This window comes from Carassius carassius, chromosome 13, assembly GCF_963082965.1.
Source record: "Carassius carassius chromosome 13, fCarCar2.1, whole genome shotgun sequence".
Classification (NCBI taxonomy): domain Eukaryota; kingdom Metazoa; phylum Chordata; class Actinopteri; order Cypriniformes; family Cyprinidae; genus Carassius; species Carassius carassius.
Genome location: NC_081767.1, coordinates 24,398,910 through 24,409,842, shown reverse-complemented (window position 1 = coordinate 24,409,842; position 10,933 = coordinate 24,398,910). Strand labels below are relative to the sequence as shown.

At 36.4% G+C, this 10,933-nt stretch overlaps 1 protein-coding gene across 4 annotated transcripts in view; it reads right to left on the bottom strand.

The window, feature by feature from the left end:
- Window positions 1-1,377: 1,377 nt before the first annotated feature.
- The window catches only part of LOC132156160 (multiple epidermal growth factor-like domains protein 11), a 133,899-nt gene continuing 124,343 nt past the window's right edge, over window positions 1,378-10,933 (bottom strand). For 2 of the 4 annotated variants that reach the window (XM_059565048.1, XM_059565049.1), the window contains 9 exons: window positions 10,600-10,728; window positions 9,740-9,868; window positions 9,367-9,495; window positions 7,653-7,886; window positions 7,065-7,183; window positions 6,353-6,407; window positions 4,748-4,807; window positions 3,930-4,139; window positions 1,378-2,668 (listed from right to left, as the gene is read on the bottom strand). In XM_059565048.1, the coding sequence (XP_059421031.1) occupies window positions 2,493-2,668; window positions 3,930-4,139; window positions 4,748-4,807; window positions 6,353-6,407; window positions 7,065-7,183; window positions 7,653-7,886; window positions 9,367-9,495; window positions 9,740-9,868; window positions 10,600-10,728 (1,241 nt within the window). In that variant the 3' untranslated portion in view covers window positions 1,378-2,492. The remainder of the gene's footprint in view (window positions 2,669-3,929; window positions 4,140-4,747; window positions 4,808-6,352; window positions 6,408-7,064; window positions 7,184-7,652; window positions 7,887-9,366; window positions 9,496-9,739; window positions 9,869-10,599; window positions 10,729-10,933) is intronic. The other 2 variants (XM_059565051.1, XM_059565050.1) reach the window with 2 other exon arrangements.

Here is a 10,933-nt window from a genome sequence, read left to right as displayed (position 1 = left end):
GATGAGTTTGTTTCTTAGCATTAAATCTCTTCTGGCCGAAATACATAATAACGTCCATAATCCATAATGATGCTTCCTCCAATGAAAAAGTTAATTCCCTGTTGTCCTCTCACAACAAAAGCCAACAACATACTAGTTTAGAACTGTTTTTAGCTCATAACACATGCTAGATCTGTGAATATTTCTCTTCTGATTCAGATGAGATGAAAGATATCACTGGAGAAAGCAATATTATAGATGTCTCATATTTTAGCTGAAATAAATGGTTTTGAAGTTGAAAATGCCTTGATGGATTTGTTTCTTATAAACAAGCAACTTTTCACTTCACAAGATATTAATTGATAAACTTGAGTGTGTGTGGGTTATTGTGATGTTTTCATCAGCTGTTAAGACTCTCATTCTGACGGCACCCATTCACTGCAGAGGATCCATTGGTGAACAAGTGATGTAATGCTAAATTTCTTCAAATATGTTTTAATAAAATAAAATGAGGGTGGACTATTCCTTTAACTTTAGATTTTTTTTTAACCTCATTAACCACTGCTGTTTTGTGTTGTTACATTATATGTCGTTTTTTTTATATTTTATTTAAGTTCTTTGAGGCATGGCCACTATATCCAAATTTTTTAAGTTAGAAAAAGTGTTTGGTTTATTCAGAAGGAAGCAGTTATATAATGTAACAGATAAGCGATGACTATTATCATAATGGTTAGTCATTGGAAGTATGTGTAATGTCCTTATTGCAAGCTTAAAATTAGGATATATATATATATATATATTAGGACTATTAGGAGTGTAACGGTAAATGTATTTGTACCGAAAAAAGTATATTATATTAGACTAATATACTTATTTATACTTACTCATATTTTACTTTACCTGTTTGTGATGTCTTATTTAATGTATTCTTAAATAAATCTTATGAAACAAGTTATGACAGCCACTGTGCAAATGAATATATTTCAAAGTTATGTATTTAGAAGTTAATTTAAAAACTGCATTATGTGCAATATATATGTTTGCATAGTTTATTTCATAGTTTTTAATATAAATGTGGACTCTCTTGTTAATTGTAACTGTATAGTAATATAAAAGCGCTCCCTATATAGAGCATAAGCTGAGGTAGATTTTTATCCAGAAAATTGTAATTATTAATTTAATGTATTTGTAAAGTAAACCCGTTTTAAGAATAAAAAAGCTATTTTATGTTTAGTTTTTCTCCTACTGTACCGAAACCATACCCAATGATGAAGTCAAAACCGAGGTACTTATGGCTACACCCCTTGGGACTAAATATATTTTTTACAGAAAAAAATCAAGCAGCAATTAAACAGTAAAAAAAAAAAAAAAACATTCTGGGACAATTCTGAAAAGTAGTAGGATTGATGAAATGCATTTTTTCCTTTTATTTATGAACGATTGTCACTATGTTATGGGAATGCAGCCACAGAACAAAACTCAAATCAAAGCCGCAAAGCTGTAGTCATCAAACCAACCGAAACAAGGAATGGGACACTCCCAAATCTATTTATACTGTACTTTTTAAGACATGTATGAGGTCCATCGTCCTGTCATGGAGTTTATCATCACATAAGAGCTAACATATAATGTTGACTTTATATATTAATACTGTGCACAAATAGCACAATCACATGAAAATAATTGGTCAATATGGGTTTCATCATTTGTACATGCTACTTTTTTCCCTTTTAAATATGTTTCCTTTTACACTATAAAGAAAAACATCACTTGCACAGACGAGGTATAAATAAACATCATAAATACATAACCACAAATTAAAAACCCTGCTAACAGATGTTTTTAAAAATGTAAACATAATAAGAAGAAACATGATAGCTTTGAAAAGTGTCACCCAACTTAATCCCACGTTCATAAAACACACACACCCAAATAAATGATAGCAACAGTCCTGAACTCCTATATACAGCAGAAAGCACCAGGTTGTTACACAAATGAGCAGCGTCACTCATGTTGACCCAGGCTCTCCTCATAAACTTTTATAAATATTTCTGTGTAGGTTTATAAGTGGTAGATAAATGTACAGTATTATAAAGTTCTGATCGGTTCTCACTCATCTCATACTATCTTGGTAATAATCTTTACACAATAATTAGTCTTATTATTGGGGAGGGGTGAAAAAAAAGAGGATTTCTCCCTCATGGTCACCCTTGGTTCTCTGCTGCAAGATCCGAATGAAATGATGCCAACTCCAAATGAAACGTTCTGGATCATCGAGTCGCATTGATTATGTGTTCCAGTGTGTGGAGCTCTAGTTTTTAAGAATCAACATATCGTTGAGTATGTTTCCATTTCCCACAATCCTCATTTACTCGACACAAAGAGGAATAAGATCTCCTCCGGTGTCATGCATCTGTACTTGAATGAGTGTTGGAGAGAAAAAGAGATGAAGAGTGAGACAGACTGAGATTTTAAAAAACGAGGTCCCGGAGTCTGTGTATCTGGACTGGGCTCTACAGCAGGGAGCTCGGGGGGCTTTCGGGAGGGGGTGGGGTGTGTGTTGGGCTGTGGCGCATTGGAAGGATGTCGTAGTGGCTGGGAATGTGGCTGTTCCGCGGGAGGTCATAAGGACTCTGGGAGAATCCGGTTGCTAGGCCGTTGGGTCCCTGAAGAACACTCACTGTCGGTTCTGAGGAAGAAAGGTGGAGAGGGGTGAGTAGCTCAATTTCTCAAACTCTCTCTGAACCTTCAACACGTACTGTAGCTCTCTCTAAGGTATACAGTACATTTTGTTCTAAAGATTTTATAAAGAATTTTTAGAACGTAATGTATATTTTAATATTTTTCCATTTTATATTTTGACATAATTTGGGGGACATAGTGAGATTGAATATTGCCATATTGTAATACAATACTGCAAACTTGTAGTATAATCGAAAATGCATAAACAATTTTATTAATATAAACCATACAAAAGATATCAAAAAAGTATATATTTATGTTATTACATATATATACAGCAGTATCGTTGTTGTTAACTAAAACTAATGCAATAAAAATTTTTGGCAATTGAAATAAAGCTGAAATAAAATATAAATATTAGAATAAAAAACATAAACTTAAATGAAAATTACAAATGTTGCCTTGGAAACTACCTGAAATAAATAAATCGAAGTTATAATATTACAAAAACTAAAATTGAAATAAAAATAAAAGCTATATCGAAAAAAATAATCTAATTGACAAAAGGACAACTAAATAACTAAAACTGGAAATTCAAAAATATGAAAACTGAAAATATAAAAATGAAGGCTAATTCAGAATATTAATAAATACTATTATAGCATATAAATAATACATAATAACACTAATATAAACATGTAAAAATAAGAATAGATATATAAATACATTTGTGTATTCATTATTTTATTTGTACTATATATGGAATATGGTAAAATGTATACTTTCTTTCTTTTGTTCATTACACTTCAAAGAAATTATTTTAAAATAATATAATAACATCCATCTAAAACATATTTACATGCAAACAAATTGTATTTATAAATCAAATAAAAATGAATCACACCTGAATATTGAATTCCTAATTATATCAAGAAATAAAAAGCATAATCTATGAATAAATAAGCCTATTGTTCTGAGTTATGAAGTTCTAATTTTTCTTTTTTAATTGATTTATGAGTGACACATGGCAACATATATATTGTACTTATTAAAAATTATGAAAAAAAAGAGCAAAATCCCACAATATGTCTTTCCTTTAGGGATTACAAAGCAATATTTTTCTCATTAGAGAGAAAGTGAAGGGAAATGTTTCCACATCATACTAACAACACTGTTTCAATAACAATGTTGTGCTTAAAAAGACAAAAGCAAGAGAGATGGAAACTTCATGGAAGTAGTAAGTATCCATCTGCATACATGAGACTCACCCACGTCATAGACGTTCCTGCTGGCAGTGGTCAGGGTTGTGCTAGTGCTGGAGCAGAAACTCAGGTCTCTGTGAGCAGGTGACTTCATCTCCACGTAGCTGCTTTCAGTGTGCTTGCAGGCCAGGCTGGGCGGATCTCGGATGGTGGCGTACGGGTTCTCACTATTTAGGGAGCACGAGCTGGAGCTACACATGGAGGCCTTTATGTAATCTACACACATTACAGAAGAGATATTACTCACATATTCATTTCACATCACCTTCTGGGAGAGAACAGACACGGGAGAGACAAAAATGTAATAAATGTTATTATTTGTACAAAGAACTATATGAAAAAATTAAGTTACGTTCCAGACAATCTCTAGTCAAAGATGCTAAATTAGCACTTTTCCATGATTTACAGTTTAGAAAAAGCATCCCAGGGTAGTGAAATTCAGTTAGACGGCACTGGAAAATCTCGTTACGAAGCTAAGATCTAATGTAGCTGAAGAAGAAATTTTGGAGAGAGATTAAAAGATTTGCGGGATGTATTACTTTTATACATCATCCGGAAATATAGAGGAAGAGATTAAAAGTGATGACACAACAGACTATTTACAAACCAGTTACACGGTTTAAATGTAAAGTATTTGTGAATGAGGCAAATGCACATCCAGGTCAGTATGATCACTATATATCTTCAAAAGTCATTTTTAATTTACCGAGAGAACGCAGTGATCCTTGTTTAGGTACAACAGAAAAAATGGAAAAGGAAGAGGAAGAGGTGTGTATAGTTAGTATATTCTTATTACAAGAGCAAATGTCCCTCATAATTATTACCTTTGGCCATTCGAGTGGTTTTGTTGTCCCTCAGTGTAAGTGTATCTCCTCTTGATACTCCTAATGAGGCACATGAACACACATTCTGAGTAATTCATGATTCAACAACAGTATAAATAACCAATGATAGAAATCACTAATGGGAAATCGTCATTATAATTATATATTGATGAGAACACATGCTGCACTATGTGATGCATCACATAGCATGTTGTAAAATATTAAACTATATGCAGTATATAGTCTCTTGATAAATGTAATTTTAATATATATATATTTTTCAATATACTGATAGTAAATTTTCAAGAACAAATGCCAAAATTTCCTCATGTTGTCTCCAACTAAAATTAGAGTCTACTATAAACAACTCTGTGGACGACACTTGTATCGAATGGTTGGATTTTTAGGCTTAATGGTGAATCTAAAGCACCAACAAAATCATCACTAACAAAAAAACACAGATAGAAAGGCAGGTAAGAACAACACAGGAAGGCCTGCACATATACATATAAAAGCAAAGTCAGGCTCTTAGGCAATACCCAACTTTAACACTCTAATGAGTATTCTGAGTTAACCTTTAACCAAATCACATCTCTAAATCACGTTTCTCAGCTGACTACCCAGAGATACTGACATGCCTTTAGGGTGACGTCAAGATCTATAAATGAAAATGCTTAAACAGAACACCCACCCCACACTGATAAAGTTAGTGCGATATTAATTTGGATTGTCTCTGTGAATAGTCTCCATGGTGGCATGACAGCAGTAGAGTTACAGTGTTCAGCTGGGGGTTTCCTCTATACAAATGTTATGTAGTTTATTCTGTTAAAGAAAAGGACAGTTTGTACTTTCACTTGTTTCAACTTGATGGTTCTCTTTCACTCATTTAACACAGATTCCTATAGTGAAGGATTCACCAAGAAGACAATGTCTTTGTAATCTTCATCAGAATGTAACAACGTCTGGCCCAGGCTTTAAAATAACTTTCCATTTATAAACAGGTTGTCATCTACAAGTTAACATACAACAATGTAATCAGAAATCAGGAAAACTTCTTATAAAAAGATGAAATCACTGTCCCACTTTGAACTTGTGGTCACTGGCCCTATTTCACTTCCTCTATTGGCTTGCAACAGAACATGATTAAAACACCCACCCTCCAACCAGAGTCTCAGAGGCCTTGTATGCTCTGCTGAAGCCTTATCAGCAGACCTGCAGGTAGACATAATGGGGTGAGGTGGCTTGGGATGGAAAGCCAGAGAGGTAATGGACTCTCTCCCCACTAGTCTGAGTGACCTTGGATAATACAGGCATAGTGCCACCTAAAGTACGGGCTTATTAAAAACGCAGCAGTCTTGCTCCGGTGCCAGAAGCACCGTCTGGTGTTCGTCACAACCCCCAGGAATGAGTAAGTAGTTTAATTCTCTGGTGATTCAATGAAAAACAAATGTCTTATTTGTTTAGCGGAATAGGTTGAGCGGAGAAAAGAATGATATATCTCATCCATTTCAAATTGCATGAGTACTTTTCAGGCATTGTCTGACTGGAACAGATAGAAGATGGTTTAAATAGGGGTGAGATAAGAAATTAAGTGAGGACACTGACCCAGGTCATTGAGATTGCAGTATGCTCTCCATTCTGAACTGTTCCTGTCTCCTTTCTAAAAGGGAAAAAAGACATCAAATAGTCTAAAAGATCATTGCCCTGATAATCTTGATGAAACAGTGTAAGGAAATCTTTACCTTTTTTGGTCCATGACCCATTTTTTATGTTCTAAAGTTCTTGCAATGTCACACTCCAATTGAATTAAGTCCGAATTAAGCTATAAAATATATCTCTCAAGCATGATTACCTAACTAGAAAATACTTTTTTTAAGAACAACATATTTTATAAGTCAACTTTACTGTTATTTACACTGTCATAACTATAACACATTGTTTGGTCAGCCTTTACTGGTACTAATCCTGTCTAATGTACACTACTGTTTGAAAATTTGTGTTCAGTAAGAATTTTTTATGTTTTTTAAAGTCTTTTATGCTCACCAAGGTTGCATTAAAAAAAACAGCAACAATGATATTGTGAAATATTATAACAATTTTAAATAGCTGTCTTTTATTTTAATATATTTAAACATTACCATGTGAAACTGAATTTAATGCATCCCTGTTGAAAAAATAATTAATTAATTAAAAAAGGGGTCATGTCATAGCATGTTTTTTATGTAATATTCTAAGCATAAGCATGGCCTGTCGAACCATCATGAAGTAGGATGCGAACTTCTACTGTAATGCAAATGTGTCTACATTATGTCCTCACCTTAAGAGCGAGAGTGCCATTCAGGTTGTCTGTGGTGGAGGATGAGATGTTGCACTGTGCCACAGTGTGGTAGCTGGGATTGGAGAAGCACTGGCCACCGCTGCTGCTCTGAGATGTTTCTAAGGGAGAGAGCAAGAGAGAAGTATTCATAACTTCTACAAACCACAGTGTACAAGTTTATGAAACTCCTGTCTGATAATGCATGGCATCCTGTTCCTGCAATAACAGAGTAGAAGAGGGCAGTTTAATGGACCGAAATTCATGATACTTAATGGAATTGGTCAAGCCATTTATAGCCACATCATCAAAACTAGCCCATGCAGCTGGCATAAAAAATGACCATGAATATGCGTATTTTCACATAATTAAAATATGAATTGAACACTTAAGCGAAGGTTATCAGTATATGAAAAGTGTGGTAGCACTGTGATAACCATAATATAGTGCTAAAACTGTTGCTTTTACTGAACAGACTAAAATGTCGCTACACACCATTCAAAATAATTGTAAAAACATTCATGGAGAATCTGAATTTGTTGATAGCAGCTTATTCAATATTTGCTGATTAGTCTCAAAGGAGGTTGTCACCAGAGAGGGAGTAGTCAGTGTTGTTGACACGCAGGGCTGGGGTGTATGAGACACTGGGCATTTCCTGGCCTTTGTCTCTCTGTCTCTGCCTGAACCAAATAAACAAGCTGAGCATGGCCATGATGATCAGCAGCAGGAAGATGATGCCCATGACAGCACCTGCGGACTGGCGCTCTGAACCCAGAGAAGGACTGATCTTAGTGTAGGGGTTCAGCTCCTCCATCACTAAAGCCGCTGAGACACAGAATATGATTATACTGAAATCAACGTGGAGTAGGTCAGGCAACTTAATTCACAAAAGTACAGGTACAATAGAACTCTTATGAATGCTAATCTCTTGTTGCATGTATGATAACAGACACAACAAAACCACAATAATCAAGACTTATGAAGAAAATGTGAGTGGCACATCATGTAGTAGCCTGGGTGGCTGCCAGGGCATTACTATGCAGTTTCAAAGGGTCTGAGTAGTTCATAATGTGTAGCTATGCAGTTCCTAGAGTCTTCTATGTGGTTGCCAAGGGTCTAAGTGGTTGTTGATGTGAATTTTATGTGCTACTATTTGGTTGCTAAGGGTCTGACTGGTTGTTACCATGTTGCCATGTAGTTGCTAAGGGTCTGAGTGTTTGTAAGTGTGTTGGTAAGGATTTGAGCGGTTGTCAGTGTGCTGCTAAGGGTCTAAGCAGTTGTTAGTGTGCTACTATTTGGGTTGCTAAGGGTGTGAGTGGTTGTTAGCGTGCTGCTATTTGGTTGCTAAGGGGTTGCCAAGGGCCTGAGTGGTTGTTAGTGTGCTGCTATTTGGTTGCTTAGAGTCTGAGTGCTTGTTAATGTGCTGCTATGTAGTTGCCAAGTGTCTATTAGGTTATTAAATGTGTTGCTTTGTAGTTGTTAAGGGTCTGAACAGTTATTAATGTTTAGCTATGTAGTTGCTATGGTTCCATATGGCTGTTAATGTGTTCCTTTGTAGTTGCAAAGGTTCTGAGCAGTTGTTTGGGTGTTGGTATTTAGTTGCTAGGGGTTGCTAATAGTCTGAGTGATTGTTAGTGTGCTGCTATTTGGTTGCCAAGAGTCTGAGTGATTGTTGGTGTGCTTCTTTTTGGTTGCTAAGAGTCTGATTGATTGTTAGTGTGCTGCTATTTGGTTGCTAAGAGTCTAAGTGGTTGTTAATGTGCTGCTATATAGTTGCCAAGGGTCTATAAGGTTGTTAAATGTGTTGCTTTGTAGTTGCTAAGGGTATGAACAGTTGTTAATGTATTGCTATGTAGTTGCTAAGGGTTTGTGTGGTTGTTAGTGTGTTGCTTTGTAGTTTCTACCGTGTTCTATGTGATTTCTAAGGGTTTGAGTGGTTGTTAGTGTATTGCTATGTGGTTCTTTCACATATGAGTGGTTGTTAATTCAATGCTTTGTAGTTTTAACAGTGTTCTATGTGATTGCTAAGGGTCCGAGTGGTTGTTATCTGTTGCTGTGTGGTTGCTTAACATCTGAGTAGTTGTTAGTGTGCTTCTATGTAGTTGCTAAATGACTAAGTACTTATTAGAGTGTTACTAATTGGTTGCTCAAGTGTTCTAGGTGGTTGCTAGCGTCTTGGTATGTGGTAACTTAGAGGCCCAACTCTAAAATATATCAGGCTTTTGTTCAGTTTAAACCTATGGGATTTTTCCATAGTTTTTTTTTCACACCAGATGAAAAAGGACATAAAGAAAGAGAGTGTTACCCTGGTCACAGCGGATTCCTTTGTATCCTGGGCTGCAGTAGCACGTTCCGGTCACGTAGTCGCAGGTGGCATTGTTCATACATTCACACAGCTGCTGACAGCCATAGCCAAATGTCCCAGGAGGACACTCTGTATAAAAAAACATACACAAACACAATTAACCAAACATTCTAGGTCCACACCATGTAAAACAAACACTTAAACACACATTATGATCGACTGCCTGGGATGGTGGATGGGGAACACAGTCACAGACACAGATCATCAGTCACCACCATCATCATCATCATCAGGGCTGCTAAACGTCCCTTTCGAATTGGCATTCTCACAACCCCCTAACACAAAAACACATTAAAGAGGCTACAACACTCACTCTGTTCACAGTTGGTCCCAATAAAGCCAGTCCGACAGGCACACTGGCCAGTGATATGATCACAGTCAGCTCCATTTTGACAGTGGCACACCTCTGCACAGTCTCGCCCATAAAACCCTGAGGGACAGCCTGAAGGAAAGAGATATTCTGCTACATAACATTAACCTACAACACACAGTTGCTGTACGCTGATGATGCCAGGGACAGGAATCCCAGAGTGAAAGAGAGGCCGCAACATTCGAATTCAACAAATGACTAGAATTTCTTGTAACATGTACCTATTGAACTATATTAGCATGGCGTTGTTGCCCCTTCACGACAGCCGTGTACACTAAAAGCAATTCATAGACAAACACATGCAGTACCTAAAATTCACAAACATGCAAAGACAGTCTGGTCACTAAAGATAACAAGCCTACTGGAGCAAACATTGCACCAAAACACAAACTGATTTCATCACTCATCAAGAAAGAGTTTATATCACTGCCATCATAAAAAAAAGTTTCAAACAGTGGCAGCAGAGGAGGGATCTATAAATGATTGACGTAATGAATGAAAGATGGATTCAGATTTTTTGAAGGCGTGATGCTGATGGCTTTTGATTTCAGCCTTGTGCAAGGTCATATGATGAGTTAAATGACTGACATGAAAAAAACGTGCATTTATTAATAAGGACCATCATAACATGAGTTTTCACAACTCCCTGGTGCAGTTCTGAAATACTGCCAACAGATGTCACTGTGTCACTTTACTGTTATTCTGTGTGTGTGGATGAGAGTGTTTGCATGTGTATAATAGAGGCTTGTTTGTACATTTAATAACTGTGAATGTGTGTGTATTTGTGTGTGAGAGAGACTCACGCTGTGTGCAGTAGAGGCCGGTCCAGCCCAAACTGCACCTGCACTCTCCGTCGTAGGCGCTACATTGGGCTCCATTGTGACAGTTACATGAGTTCAAGCAGTCAGGTCCCCACTGGCCTATGGGACAAACTGCGGACCCAGAGACACCGTCAAATGAAGACTAACACACATGTGTATTGTGTTTTAATATAAAACACGCATCTAAACGGACATTTACAGGCCCCTGATTGACATAACATGTACATAAAATGTTGAATTTGATGTAAAATTAGCATGTTTTGCAAATGAAATGTGGTACAGCCAAAATAAAGAGGAAATCACATTAAAATGAGGG